This window comes from Sciurus carolinensis, chromosome 8 (genome assembly GCF_902686445.1).
Source record: "Sciurus carolinensis chromosome 8, mSciCar1.2, whole genome shotgun sequence".
In the NCBI taxonomy this organism is placed as follows: domain Eukaryota; kingdom Metazoa; phylum Chordata; class Mammalia; order Rodentia; family Sciuridae; genus Sciurus; species Sciurus carolinensis.
Genome location: NC_062220.1, coordinates 120,160,830 through 120,178,444, shown reverse-complemented (window position 1 = coordinate 120,178,444; position 17,615 = coordinate 120,160,830). Strand labels below are relative to the sequence as shown.

Here is a 17,615-nt window from a genome sequence, read left to right as displayed (position 1 = left end):
ATGTTATGATTATAAGACAAAGCCTGTTGGAAAATTACTACTTGATGCCAGATTAACTGAAGTTCAATTTTTTTCTTCCTCTTCCATTACTTGAACAACCTATTCAAAAAGCAATATTCTAAGGGTCAAAAACTGATCTCTTTTCCTCTTGAGGGTTTATGCTGTAGCTCATACTGTACAAAATCCTGGTCAGACTTCTTTTCAGTATTTGATGTCTTTGAGCTGTCTTCTCAATTTCTGGGTTTTTGTCACAATTATTTGCTTTGTAAATCTTATCCTCTCGATCTTTTCTACGTTAATGATTAATGTGCCAATCAATAACCTGATAAATTCACAAAAATCTGTTCCCCCAAAACAAGCACAAAAATGCTTGTATAGCCAGGATAGGAGCCACAGATGTGGGCCACTAAGATCTTCTGAATTACTTTGTAGTATTACTTCCCGAATCCTGAACCACTAGGATTACTAGACTACTAGAGGTCAGAGTACTGAATTTTTTCACAGGTCATTTTGGACATGTGTTGTTAAAGCCAAGCTGATGACATTTCCACAAAGGGCAACTGAACAAAGCACCACATTAAGCACCTATACCTGAAGACAAATGAAACAGTCTGTGTTCTTGGAGCTTCTTGAGGTGAGCTTTTCAGGGCTCAACCAACTAGCCTAGAAAAGCAGCTTAAACTCTTATCCATAAGTGTGTTCAAAGTACTGGCATTCTCCCAGGACACCTCCCAGGGTGTCAAAATTTAACCTGCTGCCAAAGCAAACTCTAAAATGAACACACAGTCCTTATTTTCTCAAAAACCAAAACCACCAAATTTATTAGTTTGACATTTCCTCTGATCTAAAGAGAAATATGTCAATAAACAAGTCCCCCCCAAAAAACCCAACCAAACAAAAAACCCCAAAACAAAACCTAGGACATACATACAGGCACCTACCCCCATGTATTCAGATAATCTAAAAGGAAAAAGGGAAAAGTTCTGTTCAACAGAGAAAATTATCTTCGTTTTTGGAAGATGTTTCCACGTCCCATTCCACGTCCTCTTCCTCTTGCAGCCACTGAAAGGAAGAGAAAAAATGAGAGCACATCAGTGTAGTCTGAATGTTCATGACATGGAGTGCTTGAATCCTGGGACATCAGCTCTGGAAAGGACCTGAAAGGCCACCTGATTCAATATTACCCTGGCCCACAGCACTTTATAATAGTGGATGGAGACCCGGAGAGGGGTGGGGAGTGATGCATGCCATCACAGCAGGAGTCAGTAACAGATTCCTGACTTCTGGTCCAGCGCTACAAGAGGCTGCGAGGCAGTGCAGAGAGAAAAGGTGGTCTGAGAACCACAGAAAGATGAATTCCCAAGGCTGGCCTAGGTCAAGCTAATAAAACATTACAGAAGCATTTAATCCACTTTAAAAATCTGAAACAAAAAAAATCTGAAACAAATATAATTAAGTGTCAACATCTGTTAATTCTGGGAAAGGGGTTTTATTATTTAAGCTTTTCTGCATGAAAGAAATGGTTCGTAATAGCAAAAACAAAATAATACTCTCTATACAAAGGGCACAAAAAGACTGTTGTTTTCTGTAACACAAGAGGTCTAGGAGGAGACCAGAGGATTTAAAGGATAAATGAAAATATTCTGATGGCTATTAACTGGAGCCTCACCCTTCTCTGCTCTTCCACAGCCTGGATCCATCCTGAAGAGGGAGGAGAGTTCCATGAGAACCCATCCACCTGCTGACAGGACTAGGGTCAGGGTCTGGGAGAGGCACAGGTGGTTCAGGCATAAGTCAGCAAGTCTGGGCAAACTCACTTCCAAGTGCCTTCTAGTGCACAGCTAGCCAGTGCCCCTATGGCTGGAGAAAATGGTGCAGCTCCACTCAGTCAGTGAGGACAACCCAATGAAGGATCCAGGTCTTTCCTGACTGCAAATCTCTTCTCCAACACTAGGCAGTTTCATTTGCTTTTTCTTATCTAATAATGTAGCAGAACTCTTCAGGGACACAAATATAAAACCTGACTACGCTAACCCTAAGAAAAGCAGCTTGGCTGTCACTGGGGAAAGGCTGGTCCCACTTCTAGAATGTGCTAATGGAGAAATTTATTGTCAAATATATAAGAAACTCTGAAACTAGAAGTCCTGGGACTGAGGAAGTAGCTCAGTGGTAGAGCACCGTTTTAGCATGAAAAGGCCCTGGGATTTAATCCTCAGCACTGCAAAAGAAAACAAACAAAAAAAGGGACATCTAACCTATTAGTGTGTAAAGATGGCTCAAACCTACTTATTTCTTGGCTGGAAATTCCCACTATCAGTATCTCATCAAGTCATGCTGGGTATCAACACGCATCAACAAGTCTCTTTAGGAATGATGTCCCCACTGCTTCAAAAATCAGTTCATTCACTTCCTGGTGTATCTGCTCAGCAAACTAGATAAGAGCAAGTATCCCTAGACCTCTTGGATAGAACTTCTGAAAAGAAAGGTCCTTTAAGAAATATATAATAGGAGATTTATTATCTTAAATGATAGGAAGTCCCACCTAATTTCTAAGGAGGCACTTTGGATTTTGCATAAGCCCTATAACTGGGACAAGATCAGGCAAGACCCCACCATTTCAGAGGATCTCCCAAGGCTACAGGGAAAAAAAGGTGGTACTGAGTGTGAAGACAGTTGAGGCCAAGTCCACCCCTGCTGACAAGCAGTAAATGGGCCTTTTCCTAAAAGAAAGAAGATAAGCCCCAATTAAAAAACCCATGCAGGAGGAGCACCTACCTTGGGCCTTCAGAATAGCAGCTTTTCCTCGGCCAGCCCCTGAACCTTGGTTTTTATTTTTCATGCTCTTTAACATTGGTGCATTTTTCAGCATGTCAGGCAAAATCAGAAAGCGGATCTTGCTGCCACGGATGTATACTTGTTCCAGTTGTGCTACTCTGCCATCTCTGTATGTGACTGTGATGTTGGACATCTGGAAAAAAATTATCACCCTATCAGTAAGGGTCAATAGCATGCCAAGTGTGGTGATGCACACCTGTGATCCCAGCAACTCAGGAGGCTGAAGGAGGACCACAAGTTCGAGGCCAGCCTTATCAACTTAGTGAGGCTCTAAGCAATGTAGTGGGACCCTGTCTCAAAAGAAAAGATAAAAAGTGAAAACTGACACTGTGCCATAAAGGAGTCAGGTAATGCCAGTGAACTACCACAATAATAGTACTACTGTATGCACCAGGGATGGCACCAAGCAGGGTAGGTATGAGCTCTCCAACTTTTAGAGATTAAAAATGGCTGGAATGCAGGAGGCTTCAGATTGGAAACAGTTGGCCTGCTTCCAGAGCCCCACTTCTGCTGGCTATATTGTCTCTTGGGCCAGTATATGAAAAGCTCTTGACAGTGATACACCCAAATTGAAATGGTTTTTAACTGCTTACCCAAATCATATCCTCTCCAGCATCTTCTTGCACTCAAGACTACAAAGTTTCCATCAAAGTTACAAGCACAGACCAGATGTTCTGACTCTCCTAGAGTATAGGGTCCAAGAAGTGGAGATGGCCCCCTCTCCCAAGGCTTGCAATATGAAAGAGGTGTGAGGCAAAAGCTTGAACAAGGAGGACAGCACTCAGGAAGGAACCTTTAGAATGCAAGGATTGGGTCCTTGAGTCAGAATCATGACAGAGGATAGGATCATCACTTTAGAGATGAGCCACTCAAGTTTGTGGACAGAGGAAGGGCTAACAGGGTTAAGGCAGCATTTTGGAAAGAGGAATAGGCCAACATGGGTAGATGTGGGCTGGAGGGAGGGAGCCTCTAAGTGAGACCAGCCAGTACACTTGCTGGGCATGGAAAGGAATACAGACCTGCCAGCACCAAATTTAACAGATGCCATGTTTACCAGAAGTAGTTTATTTGATAAGTCTTCTGAATAGAGGAAAAAATATTTTTTGTGTCAGCCAATTTCTATACATAAAGTTCCAGTCCATCTTTCAATATTTTTGAAAATTTTCTGACATTACAGAAGTTGAAATGTATTAATATTTAACTCTTACATTTCTATGATAGAAACATTCATGAGCCAATCCCTTCAAAAAAAAAAAAAAAAGACTAAATAAAGACCTCAGCATTAATGAATGAACAGAGAAAAGAATGAAAATGTTTTGGTTAAACAATCACAAGTGGATGATAGTGTTTATTAACTGGAATTTTAAAAACTATTTAAAACGGGATCAGTGATTGTTCAGAAACTACACAGACGAACCATGGGTGGTGAACAGAAAAAGAATTACAGATGAATCTGCATTGAACTAGCTGCTCCCTGTGCCATCCATCTCCACGGGAAGCCTGACACTGATTAGACTCTGAGCCAGGTTAATGCTGGTAGATCTGCCTATTAGTAGATTCTTCCACTGGATTTGATTGGTGTCCCAGCCATCTAATGGATCTCAATGATTTTGATGCCTCGATGACCAATTGTACCTGTCAATCAAGTCATCTGGAAAGAAAAGTGTCTAGGCAGATGCACCCAAATCTGCACTGCATCCAGCATTGCCATGTGTCATGGACATGCCAACTGGTGGAGCTTGGTCAAATCTGGCTGTGGAATGGCATACTGTCCTTGAATGATATAAACCTCCAGAGGTAGGTCCCTCTAAGTCAGGTTTAAGACACATGAAAGGAGTGGTGTGGGGGAAGTTTGCACTGTTGTGCCTGTGCTGTACCTATTCTGATCACCTGCAAAGATCACTGGAGAACTTGGGCTTGGGTTGGTATGGTTGGTCATACACTTTGGGGGAATTTCTACATGACCACACAGATGTGCTTGACACAATAATGGATTGTAGAATGACAGTAATAGTGATGGCCCACTCACTTGAATTGGGGAGCATATCCCCTGACACCTAGACTTGAGTCCCTGTACTCACTCTCTCTTTTTCTTTTTCCCCCACCTTACAACCATCTTTTCTAATGAGAGACACACACTGACTATCAGGGACCACCAGCTCAGATAACTGGGGGTCTAATGGCAGTTGAGTTACTGATAACAGAGCTGCTGATGTCTTCTTCCAGTATGTCAATGACCATAGCAAATATGGCATTAGTGGGCCCAGCAAAAGTGATAATTTTCTCAGGATACCCCTTTTCTTGAACATCTTAACCAATTCTTTCTTTCTGATGACACCAACTATTTCCTTTCCATACATAAGCAGATGTAGAGGACAAAAGGAAGTGGGGAGAAGAGATCGAGGGGATGGGTGAAGGGCATCAGGCTTTGGCTTCTGTCTTTGCTCATATGGCAAGAGGACTATAATTTATTCAGAATGGGCCAAGCCCAACAACAGTGTGTTGTTTCTTCAGATTTGTCTTGCTTTTGGCTCTTACACTTACTTGCTCTCTTCAAGTGTCACCTGGCTAGGTGGTCTCTGCTGGAACATCGAGAATGAAAAAAGACCAACAATGCTCTGGGCTTTCCCTATTCTAACTGTGCATGCAGCTGGAGTGGTTTCTAGAGCTTCAGTTCACTGTCCCTGTTTTATCTTCAGGGGTAACAGGGTTCTGATTTTCTATCAAGCCTTCTGCTATGGGCTCCACAACCCCAGTTCCTTAATTTTCACAAAACTCCTGTTCTTCCCTAGAAGAATATCTTCTGGTGCCAAAATGAACACAGTTATGGTTAATTACCCAAGAGAGAAACCTGCATTCCACCAGGGTCCCCAATACCAGACATACCTATGACTCTATCAAAGACAAAAACGGCCTAAGGCCCTCTAAATGAATGAGACCCAGCACTGCCATCTGTACTCTCAAGAATTTTCTGAGCCCCAGTTCCCTCCCCTAAGTGAGGGGAAAAAAAAAATGTAACAAAGTCAGTACTTTCTGAGTACTGACTAGACATCGGGAGCTATCACAGGTGACTGATTTGCCATAGTAATTAATTTTATACCACAAAACCCTTCTAGAGAGATGGGACAGACACCATCCACATCCCCACTGGAGAGATGAAGTAGCACAGCCTGTCAGAGGCAGATCTATCTCGAGCCCCATATTCATAACCATTCTATCCCACCCAAGGTCACACTGCCCTTATATGGTTTAACTGGGATTTGAACCCAGGTCCACCTGACTTTAAACCCATACTTTTAGCCACGGCAACAAACTTTCTCCTGGAATTGTCAAAGAGTCAATTAAACAAAACAAAGTATGACTAAATGCTTTCTCAGTTACCTAACATATAACAGAGACTCAGAAAATGTTCAATCTGACTGATAGTTAAAAAATATCTATTTTAAGGGCTGTGCTACTGCTAAGACACATCTCTATCACACACTGGCACATCTCACTCCTTCCCTGTCAGAATCCCACCCTGCTTTGAGACTCTCCAAAGGAAGTTATCACACAGGTCCAACAAGACCTTGTGTGCTTTCACAAATGGCCCATGTCCCAGCTGAACAAGAGATTCCAGTGTTAAGAGACACCTATTTCAACACTAAGACCCAGGCCCACTACTGTTCTCATGCTTTCTATGAAACACCAGAGAAGAAATGGCTGCACAGTCTCACAGTACCACTAGTTGTCCCTCATAAAGTCAAAGGAAAGGTAGAAACTCTTTTTGCAGTACTGGGGATTGAACCCAGGAAATATTTTACCACTGAGCTACATCCCTAGCCCCTTTTATTTTTTAAGACAGGGTTTCACTAAGTTGCCCAGGTTGTTCAAAAACTTAATATCCTCTTGTTCATTTCCTGAGTAACTGGGATTACAGGCATGTACTAACATGGTCAGCCAAAGTCAGCAACTTTTGAGTGGATCTGTTTTCATGAAAGTTAGGTAGGAACACTGAGTTTAATCAGCTTTCCTAAACAGTCACAATGAAACACAGGTGGTGTAAGTCAGGTACCCAACTGAAATGACAACTTGACACTGAGATGGAAAAAGCTAGCTCTAGGATTATGAAGCAATGCTGGGTTATGTGATAATATGAAATATATATATATGTGTGCATAAATATGTACACACACACACACACACACACACATTTTTTTTTTTTTTTTGGAGGGAGGGTTCATCCATGGTTCCTAGCTCACAATTCCCTCCACCTCTAAGGCAGGCCATAGAAAGTAGAGCACCACCTCTTCCCCAAGGCAGTTCATAAAAATTATAATCTTTCTCTGCCTTTCTATCTTGGAGCTGGCCATAAAGAAATTCTGACCTACACTATCTGATGGTAGATCATGAGACCCCATTTCAGAAGGGGTCCTGTCCATACCTGGGAGGAAGGAATGCTGGACAGAAAAGCCAAGAAGAATCCATACAGACAGGTCTTGCTGGGTTTCCTCACTTTGTCTATTAGCATTAGACTATACCTTTTTTGCCCAATTGCCTTTCTACTTGTTTGTCTATATTTCAATCATGCCTATGCAATGAAATCTCCATTAAAAACCCAAAAGGACAGAGTGCCACAAGAAGAGGTTCTTGGGAGGGCAATGCACCTGGAAAGGGCATGGGAATTCCAATGCTCCTTTCTCCCTGCCTTGTCCTGATTGTCTGTAGTCTTTAATATCTTTTATAATAAACCAGTAAACATGTGTTTTCCTGAATTCTGGGAACTATTTGAGCAACGTGAAACCAACTTGGTATAAATTAGGGGTACCAATGGAGGGGGTAGTGGAACCCCTAATTTATAACAAGTTGGTCAGAAGTACAGATAAAACAATATAGGGCTTGCAATTGGCATCTCAAGGACAGAGGCAATCTTGGAGACCAAGTCCTCAATCTATGATGTCTGATGCTAGGGTTAGAACTGAACTAAACTAGAAGAAACTAATTCAACTGGTAAACACTACAAAAGTGACTGCTTGCTTGGTGTGTGGAGAAAACCCTCATGCATTTGGTGTTAGAAGTGATTCATGTTGTGAGATTATGTTGGGAAAGACTGAGTGAGTTTAAGTTGGTTTTTCCTTCTATTATCTTCAAGGGTGCCTCACCACTATTGACATGCTAGAAATGTACACATTCTTTAGGACAATTACACACACACACACACACCACACACACACAAAGGTATATTCACTCAGTTGCCACTGATGTAATGGGAATATCAATTTATGCATTTATATAACTTTATTCTTAGGAAATACAAAATACCAAAGTATTGAGGAGTAAAGGAGTATTATGAATGCAATCCACTATACTGTCATGTCAAAGCTCCAAAAGCACCATTTCAGCTCTTGCAGAACTCACAAATTCTATTATTTTCTTTCACCAAAACTTTTAAGAATTTCATCACTTTGTTTATGATGAAATGGATTATTTGACTCTTACTCTCAGATTCTACTTAAGGCTTTATGAACACAACTTAACATGTGCTTATTATTTTCTTTTCTTGTTATTCTTGAACCTGGGGGCGCTTAACCACTGAGCCACACTCTCAGCCCTTTTTATATTTTATTTAGAGACAGGGTCTTGTTAAGTCACTTAGGGTCTTGTGAAATTGCTAAGGTTGGCTTTGAACTCTTGATCCTCCTGCCTCAGCCTCCAAGCCACCAGGATTACAGGAATGTGCCACCAAGCCTGGCTCTTCTCATTTTTAAAATGAGAAAAACAAATTTTTTTGAGATAGCGTCTCACTATGTTGCCCACGCTGGTCATGGGTTCAAGTTATCCTCTTACTTCAGTCTCCAAAAGGAGCTGAGATTATAGAACCCAAATGAAAAATTTAACCACATGATTTCAGCCAATATAACTACCCAAACACTTTTGTTTTTCTTCAAAAACTTTCAATGTATTTATATGTATCATTTATAATTTAGTTTTATTTTTGCAAAATTGGAAACATTTTGGAGTTTTGAACCATCCCCCCCACTTATATCATATTTTGAAACATATTAATGTACCCTAGTTTGTTTAAGCACAATTTATTTAGCTCTACCAACAGAAATGTTGACTTTCATGTTTTCTTTACTAAAAATAGCACAGCAATGAATAACCTTGGCACACATATTTTTGTCCACAATTTTAAACTGGTTCTTAGAAGCAGAATTACTACAAAGGACACAAACTCTTTCCACACTGACATGTTAAATGCATTTACAGAAAGGATACACAGAATTCTATACAGAATTTCCACCTCTACTGGCAATATATCAAGGAACCCTTGGTAGCATTATTAATTTTATTTTCAACTTTGAATATTCTATTTACTAATTTACATGTTTGATTAAGGCCATTCTTTTTACATGTTATATTCCACTTACATATTTTTCCCTTTGTGAGCCATCCATTTTATGACTTGTGTCCACTTTTAATTGGGATAATAACACTCTTGCCTTGTAAAAAAACCATTTATATATCAACATAATACCTTTCCATCATTAAAAAATCATGTGATGACCTAAGTGTTTGAATACTGACCACAGATGGGTCAGAAGACACTTAAGTGTTCACTAAATCTATGAAGAAACTTATGGAACCCTTCACACTGAAATCCTAATAAAATCTAATTATAAAGGTTTCCCCCAAAAAGCTACATATACATGGTCTTGTGCTAAAACTATGTGCTTATTCTTATTCATTATTCCTCACCTTAAAGTCTTTATAATTTTAAATATTTTACCAAATACCTGATAGAAGCTTTCTTTCATTTTGTGGAACTGAGATTAAACCCAGGGCCTCATAAATACTAGGTAAGTGCTCTACACTGAGTTACATCCCCAACCCTTTTAAGTTTATTTTGGAACAGGGTCTTGCTAAGTTGCCCAGGCTCGAATGGAACTTTCAATTCCCTTGCCTCAGTCTCCTGCATAGATGGAATTAAAAGAGTGTATCACCACATCAAGCTTGCTTGCTTGAAGAAATATTTTGCTATGATTTTTTAAGAAAGAAAAAAATCTCTTGGTTCTCCCCTTGATGTTTAACAAAGACAGGATGCTTTAAGCCCCTGTTGAGTATATAGAGCCAAGAACAGAATCTTGCACCTAGGGGTCTTTAGTTCTTACATCCCCATAATGGACAAGAGATGGGAGTCTTACATCCCCATATTGGACAAGAGATGGGAGATGTCCCATCTCTGCTACAAGCAAAAAATGGCTAAAAAGAATCATGTGGCAAGCCACAAGGGCCCTTGCTTACCCCCATCCACATGGCACTCTTAGGGGATGCTCACAGCAAAAGAAGTAGTGCAGTGTCACCCATAACTGATGTCATAACTACATCACTGGCCACCAGACAATGCTCACCTTGCAGTTGTGGGGTTATGGGGAAAAGTAAAGTCCCCTGCCTTCTAAATCACAGACGCACAGAACTGCTCATACTCTCTGACCCACTAAGTGCTACTTCAGGGGGATCTCATCATAGGTTTCATGCATGCTTACATTATATTTTCAAATATAAAAAAAAAATCATTGTAATAGGTTATCTTAAAAATATCCAAGGGATCCTAAAATAAGGCATATTTTACACAGGGAATCTACTGAGGATATCATCTAATACATTTCCCTGGCATATTTGAGTGCCAGGGAAATCTGCATAACTGCTATTTTCTTATGAACACTACACATCTTAGAACTGAAATAAAGGTACCTAAATTTACCTTTATTTAATGTACAGGGATTCAGGTTTATATTTCTGGGTACCGACTGCCTAGCTTCATTTTACTTTCTAGCCCAGGTGACCTGCACCAAAACACATTCCTCTATTTTTATCCTACCACATAAAGGTGTAAGGGTGTATGTAGTTCAGTGGTAGTGTTTGTCTAGCATGCAACAGGCCCTGGGTTTGATTGCCAGCATGTTCAGGCATGTGCATACACACACACAGAGGAAAGATGGAAGGAGGAGCTGTTAGAGAAGATAAGGTATGATGCTGTTTTTTTTTTAAATTTTTTTTTGTATCAAGGATGAAACCTGGGGTGCTTAACCATTGAGTCACATCCCCAGTCCTTTTTTACATTTTATTTAGAGACAGGGTCTTGCTTAGTTGCTTAAGACTTCACTGACTTGTTGAAGCTGGTTTTGAACTCTCGATCCTCCTGCCTCAGCCTACCGAGCACTGCTGAGCTGCTGGGATTACAGATGTGCACCACTGAGCTGGGTTTACTTTATTTTATTTTTAATGTTGCCCAGGCTGGCCTTGAACTACCAAGTCTTCTGCCTCAGTCTCTCAAGCAGCTGGGGCTTTCGGCATGCACCTCCAAGCCCAGCTTTACGACATTTAACTGTACTCTCACTGAAGCACAAACTCAAGGTCACTGCTTTGATACCACTGTAGGTTCCCACAACACTTAAATTAGAAGATGGGTTTTTTTATTTTGTTTTTGTGATGCTGTGGATCAAACCAAGGGCCTTGTGCATGCTTTCAAGGGCTCTAACACTGAGCTATAGACCAGTTCTAATTCTTTCTGAAAGTTTTTATAAAGCAAACACTAAACCCCCAAAATACATGTTGGGAAAGAAGTCCAACAGTAGTTGTGCTGGGATTCTCACATCTGTTTTCTAAATCTTTGCGAAGTGCTGACCCACCCCATTTTTATAATAGAAAATGTTATTAAAGCCACCCTTTGGCAAAGAATAAGCAGGGAGAGTATCAGGAGGATGCCCGTATTTCTGAAGGACAGACTAACCAGTTAGGCAGGAACATAAGGGGGAACTGCAGAAGCCCATGGCACAGTACTCCCTGAGGGCAGTGCTCGGTGTTTACCTGCTGCCAGGAAGAGCTCCACACAGGTTGCTACATTTTATTCAGTGAACTCAAGTTCTAGTAGATGAATGAAGCCTCATCATTTGACATGGACAGGGTTAGAGACTTGTGTCCTTGTAAAAATCCACATGTTGAAGTCCTAATCCCCAGTAACTAAGAATGTGATCATGTTTAGAATTAAGTTAAAATGAGGTTATAAGGGAGGACCCTAATACATATATATGACTGATGTCCTTATAAGGGGGGATTTGGACAAAGATGCTACAGAAGGAAGACCATGTAACGATACAGGGAGAAGATGCCTTCTACAGTTGAAGAGACTGGAACAGATCCTTCCCTCATGGCCCTCACAAGGAACCAATCCATCAATACACTATCTCAAACTTTTAGCCTCCAGAAAGGTGAGAAAACAGATTTCAGTTGCTTACACCATCCAGTCTGTAAAACTTTGTTAGGGCAGCCCCAGAAAATTAATACATGCAGGAAGGCAGGTAACTGGCCCCCAACTGTCTACCATTTGACACATTCCACTCATTTCCAAGGTGAAATCTTAATCCCTGATTTAGAGGATGAAACAGTGGGAAGGAGATCCAAAGTTTACCCCAAGTCATACTAGGTGGCAGGCTGCAACCTGATTTCAGCTCTAACACCAATGGTCTGTTAAGTTTGAGGTCCTGAAGGTTCAGTACATTGCCCAAATTAATTAGCTGAAAAAGCAAATATTTCAATGAACACATTAGGAGTCACTACCCTAAATCTTGCATTCTACTCCCCAAACTAAAGTGCCTTGAAACAGATAAGGCTCTCTTAAGTCAGAAGACTGCCCCTATGAAAGCGGCACTTGACAACAGCAAAGAGTAAGATGCCAGGCCCTTTACGGCACAAGACAGATGCAACTCCTCAGACCTTTCCTGTTGAAGAACAGGTAGCACAGAAGCTGCACTCTCACATTAACACTGAGTCACCAGATGTCAGTCTTCCTGCATTCAAAGGAAATGTCCAAGGTGGTCAACCTGGATACTCAAAGGTACAGAAAAATCACAAAATGAACCCTGAAAAGCAATAGATAGTCTGAACCCCTGACCTTCAGTATGATCCAGGATAAGGCACCTTTACCTCTCCAACCTAGAGAACAGTAATAGGTACCTTCCTTATGTTGAACAATGACAACATGTGAAGCACTGAGCTACCTGCTACACACACTTAACTCATCTTATTTATATAACAACCATAAGGTTTCAGTATTATCCCTGTGGCAGTCTTGGGAGTGTGCTGCTCATATCTCCCTCAAGAGACAACAGACTGTAAGGAGTACAGGGACCTGACAGCATTTGGGATCCACCACAGCATTTACCCTGTGGTCTCTCTCTCCACAGGTCGTTGTCAATTCTAATCATGGCAGGAGTACTAGAGTTAGACCATTTCTGTTTCATTCTAGACTTCTCATAGAAGCTTGGCTGAGACTTCCTCAAAGCTATGCTGCAGTTTGGGGCTCTTTCTGCTCAATTCTCCTTCTTTCTCTGGTCAAACCAACATCTCCAACTGAAAACTATTGCCTACTCCTGCTTATTTGCTCCATTTCCTTTTATTTTTTAAATTTGTGTTGCTAGCAACTGAACTCAGATGCTTTACCACTAAACTACATCTCTAGTTATTTTTAATTTGAGACTGGGGCTCCCTAAATTGCCTCAAACTTGCAATCACCTTGCCTCAGCCTCCCAAGTTGCTGGAATTAAAGGTGTATGCTACCACACCCTGCTCTATTATCCTTTATTGTCATTTCCCAAGTAAATCTTTTGTACACCCAACTATCAGGGCCCCCCAAATAATACCACCTCTATTTTACAGAAGAGAAAACAGGTAATTGATATGCCTAATGTCACCTAATTAAAACTCAAACTCACATTCCTGATTCCAAAGCTCAAGCTCTTTTTTTTTCCCCCCAAAGCTCAAGTTCTTAACCCCTGGTTTAAAGAACAAAGATCATATCAAGTAATGCTATAAAAATTCTCGTGACTATGCAAAAGAGAAAGTAGTGCTGTGAGAACGGTGCTACATCAGGACACTTTTCCATCATGTATTAGCAAAGTGATATTTATTTATTTTTAAATATTTTTTAGTTGTCAACGGACCTTTATTTTACTTATTTATATGTGGTGCTGAGATTCGAACCCAGTGCCTCACACATGCTAGGTAAGCCCTCTACACTGAGCCACAACCCCAGCCCAACAGAGTGATATTTAGTAGTTTAATTCTTTAATTTCATTCTCCCTACTTTTTGGATGATAAGACTATCATCAAACTTGCTTCCTCACAAGGTACTTACAATAATCAAATGAGACTCTCCCTCCAAGAAAAAAAGGTAAGCACACACTATATGAGTTGAAGATTTTGCCAACTGTAAAGCATGTGGGGGAAATGAATAATGGCTGAGTCTGAAGGAGTTTACCAAAGGGAACAGCACCATTTCTCTCAAATATGGGAGAAAATGATTACAGGATAGATAAAACAAAGGACAAAATTAAATATCCCAAATTCACAAATGGCTTTTCTGCCTGAAGACCACGTGTCTGCTGTTCATGCATACAGCCTGAGAGCCTATGAGTACTGAGCATACATTAGGCATTCAGTAAATAACTGTTGAATGAGAACAGCCTCACAAAGACCTCTAATCACCACCAATTTGTCCTCTGAGATACTGGAACACACCTCCTTCACAACCTCATGTGTAAAGCAAGGTACCTGGCAGTTCATATTGTCCTCCGCTTCAATGAGCTTCCCTCGATATACCTCACCCGTGTTCGTCTCACATGTCACAATGTGGCCCTCGGCCTCGTGCAGGACTTTAATCGGCACACCAATAGACATCTTGGCTGGAAGAGAGTTCTACAATGAGAGAAACAATATCCAGTTAATCTTTCAGAGTCCGAGAAGGGCTGGTACTCCATAAAATTTAGCCAAGATGCCAAACCTGCATTTTCAATTAAAGAAAGGGAGCTCAGTTCTTGGCTTGGAAGAACCACAGCAAACTCATGCAAAATGTGAAATGGGGAGGAGTCATAGGCTAGACAAAGGGAAAGCTAATAGGAATGAAAAGAACAACTCCCCTTGCCCATCCAACCATATGCAACTTAATATTTACCAAAATAAACACTAACAGATAGAGTGTGCATATTGGGGGACTGAGGATTGACATCCATGTTCAGAACAATATATCTGTCTACCTACAGTTGTGGGTAACTCAATTTTGGGAATCAAGCTATAGACCTGGGTTGTTCAGTAGTCACTGTCTACATGCACCTACTTAAATAAAACAGAAAATCCGGTCTCTCAGTCACACTAGGAATAATGCCAATGCTCAACAACTATGTGTGGCCAGAAACCACAGTACTAGGTAGTGCAGACACAGCCAAAGGACCCAGACAAATCTAAGAGTGGAAGTTGTGCTTTCAAATCAGCTTTTTGTTTCTCCATTTATTTCCTTACCAAGGCTAAGGAAAAAATATCAAAGTGTTCACAGTGATAATGTGCTATAAGCAAGAAATGTTACCGTGAAGGAAAAGTGATCAGGATAAGTGATTTACTCTAATTAAAAGAAGCAAGGGGTGAACATTTCAGTGAGACGATTTAACGACTCAAGACAGGAACACATGGCATGAGTTCAAGAAACAAAGGAGAACATTAGATCGGTAAAGACTTTGAATGCCTTGGTGAGGATCATGGCTTTCAGTTTTAGGAATTTGTATTGTGACAGTGGGAACTACTACAGGATTATACATAAGAAAATACATAAATGAAAAAATAGCATTTACGAAATGATTCAAATATACAGTTTAAAAGCAGAAAAACTTGTTAAAACTTCCGCAGTAGTCTCGAATGCACTGCAAGAAAGAAATGGAAGCAGAAATACAAAGACCTTTGAAAAGGATGACCCAGATAAAACTTTAGAGAAGGAAATAATTAGGCACAAGTGATTCCAAGATTGCTCGGATGCTTCAAAAAGTACCGACATGCAGAGGTACAGAAAGTGTAAATCATCTACTTTCGAGAGAAGTGACTGCTCCAAGCACTAATGAAACGACGTTGATGTTCGAGTGGCCCCTGCTTCCCGCTCTCCTCCCTCCCCTATTCCGGCTGAGCTACCGGGCAGCACAGCCTTCTCCAGCGTCCAGCCGCTCACGGGCGCCTCGGCCTCCCCTCACCCATCCTCGGCCTCCCCTCACCCACCCTCACCCACTCCTCACCGACGGCGGACTACTACTCCTTCTCTACGCTGTGGCAAAAATTTATGCAACCGCGAAGGCGTGAGGCAAGCGAATGGCGGCGACCGCGTTCCCAGAATACCACGGGTTCCCAAAATGCCGCGCGCACGGCCCGCCCCTTTCCTTTCCTCAGTGGTGGGCGCGCTCTGGACTTCGCTTCCTCTTCACTCCGCCGGCTGGGAAACGTGGCCTCTGGTACAACAGTTCCGGCAGAAGATTGATGACAGGGTTCGGGAATCGAGGGACACACTGACCCTAGAACCGGTTAAGGGGACAGGAGTCTTCGCACTCCCAAGAACCTTACACCAAGGGCAAGCTGGACGGCAAGGCCGGTGTCTGGGACCTGGACCCTCGGATCGGGGACAGCAGGAAGTGGTGCCGAGGGCCAGGACCTCCGCTCACAATTTAACCTTTGGATCACGTCACCGCCAGGTGAGGGCGGCTGAGCAAGTTGAGGGCACTGTACAGAGAAATGAGGTGTAGAATAGAACGGGGGCCGCCCCGGGAAGATCCCTAAAGGAAGCCGGAGAAGCAATGCCTGGAGACTCCTCCAAGCGTAAGGCAGAACTAGAGCTAACACCCGAAGCTGCAAAGGAGAGGGCCTGAAGGACGGCGGAAGAGCCTCTGAGGAGCCAAAGTTCGCAGTATTCCGGAGCTTCCGCGAGGGGGATCAAAAAAGGGGCGGGGCTTCCGGGAAACGCGTCAGCATTAGCGCCAGGATTGGACGAGGGGCGTGGCCACAAGAAACCCGGACTGCGGATGGCGGGGGCGGGCTTAAATCTGGTGACTGGGGCCTCTAGGAACCCAAGTCTGGGAAAGGGAGGGGGAGGGCGGGGCCTCGGGATCCCAGACCCAAGACGACTGGGGCGGGGTTTGGGGCTGTCCAGCCGCCGCCTCCCCTTCTCCCTACCGCCGCGGCGACGGAGGAACTCGACACGCACCGGCCGCACTCCGGGCCCAGCAGAAGCCGAAACTACAGCCCGCGCTGGGCCGGGGCCATGGGCGCCCCGCGCCGCCGGGGTCATGAGGACGGAGGTGGAGGCAGCGGGGTCGCAGCTCGAGCCCGGTCAGTGCCTCTGTGAGGGCCAAGCCCTCACCCTGGGGACCGAGGGGGACACCGCCCTAGCACAGGGCAGGGTCCAGCCGCCCGACCTTGGGCCGACTGCACCCCAGCCCAGGCTGTGAAGCTTGGAGCGAAACCTGGCCAGGTGGCCTCGGCTCCTTCCCCCACACTTCTGTTCATTTGTGATTTACTGCTACTCCGAGGGCTGGAACCCCAGTCAGTTCTGATAGCGGTCAGAAGCTAAAGGTCCTGCTGGAACTGCCTTGGGAAGTCCCTTTCTCGCGGGGGAACTGGAACCGATAAGGGGAGGCAGCTGCCCGAGAGTACCCAGCAATGGGAAGGCCTTTTTCCCTGACCTCCAGACTCAGCGTCTTGACTTGGTACATTTCTTCACTCTTTGGTTCCTTCTGCCCTGAAGAAGCTAGAAACCCTTTGCTTGTCCAAGAAGTGGGGGAAGGAGGAAACCATGATTCCTGCTTGCTTAAAGTGCAAACAAGGTTGATGTTAGTAAACAGTGAGATACCAGCTTATGAGAGAGATCAAGAGTATGGGGGACCCAGAACCTAAGGTGTTAGTGGAACCTCAGTATCACACCCAGGGAGGGA

At 42.8% G+C, this 17,615-nt stretch overlaps 2 protein-coding genes and 1 pseudogene across 5 annotated transcripts in view; 1 reads left to right on the top strand and 2 right to left on the bottom strand.

Annotated features, from left to right (window-relative positions):
- Positions 1-789: 789 nt before the first annotated feature.
- Positions 790-16,573, bottom strand: Snrpd3 (small nuclear ribonucleoprotein D3 polypeptide). The gene is made up of 4 exons (XM_047560506.1): positions 15,930-16,573; positions 14,428-14,571; positions 2,776-2,968; positions 790-1,062 (listed from the first exon to the last, which is right to left on the bottom strand). The coding sequence occupies exons 2-4, from the start codon at positions 14,551-14,553 to the stop codon at positions 1,001-1,003; spliced, it is 381 nt and encodes a 126-aa protein (XP_047416462.1). The 5' UTR covers positions 14,554-14,571; positions 15,930-16,573; the 3' UTR covers positions 790-1,000.
- Positions 4,163-5,887, bottom strand: LOC124990521 (poly(rC)-binding protein 2-like; annotated as a pseudogene).
- The window catches only part of Gucd1 (guanylyl cyclase domain containing 1), a 13,559-nt gene continuing 12,051 nt past the window's right edge, over positions 16,108-17,615 (top strand). Inside the window, exon 1 of one of the 4 annotated variants that reach the window (XM_047560501.1) lies at positions 16,108-17,013. In XM_047560501.1, coding sequence (XP_047416457.1) covers positions 16,707-17,013 — 307 coding nt within the window. In that variant the 5' untranslated portion in view covers positions 16,108-16,706. The other 3 variants (XM_047560505.1, XM_047560500.1, XM_047560502.1) reach the window with 3 other exon arrangements.

What these genes read in the sequence shown, in the direction of transcription:
- Snrpd3 (XM_047560506.1), bottom strand. Translation starts at nt 14,553, where the DNA reads ATGTCTATTGGTGTGCCGATTAAAGTCCTGCACGAGGCCGAGGGCCAC. An exon ending in AGGACAATATGAACTGCCAG is followed by an intron (nt 2,969 to 14,427) that starts GTACCTTGCTTT and finishes ATTTTTTTCCAG; the next exon opens with ATGTCCAACATCACAGTCAC. An exon ending in TGCTATTCTGAAGGCCCAAG is followed by an intron (nt 1,063 to 2,775) that starts GTAGGTGCTCCT and finishes TCTTCCTTTCAG; the next exon opens with TGGCTGCAAGAGGAAGAGGA.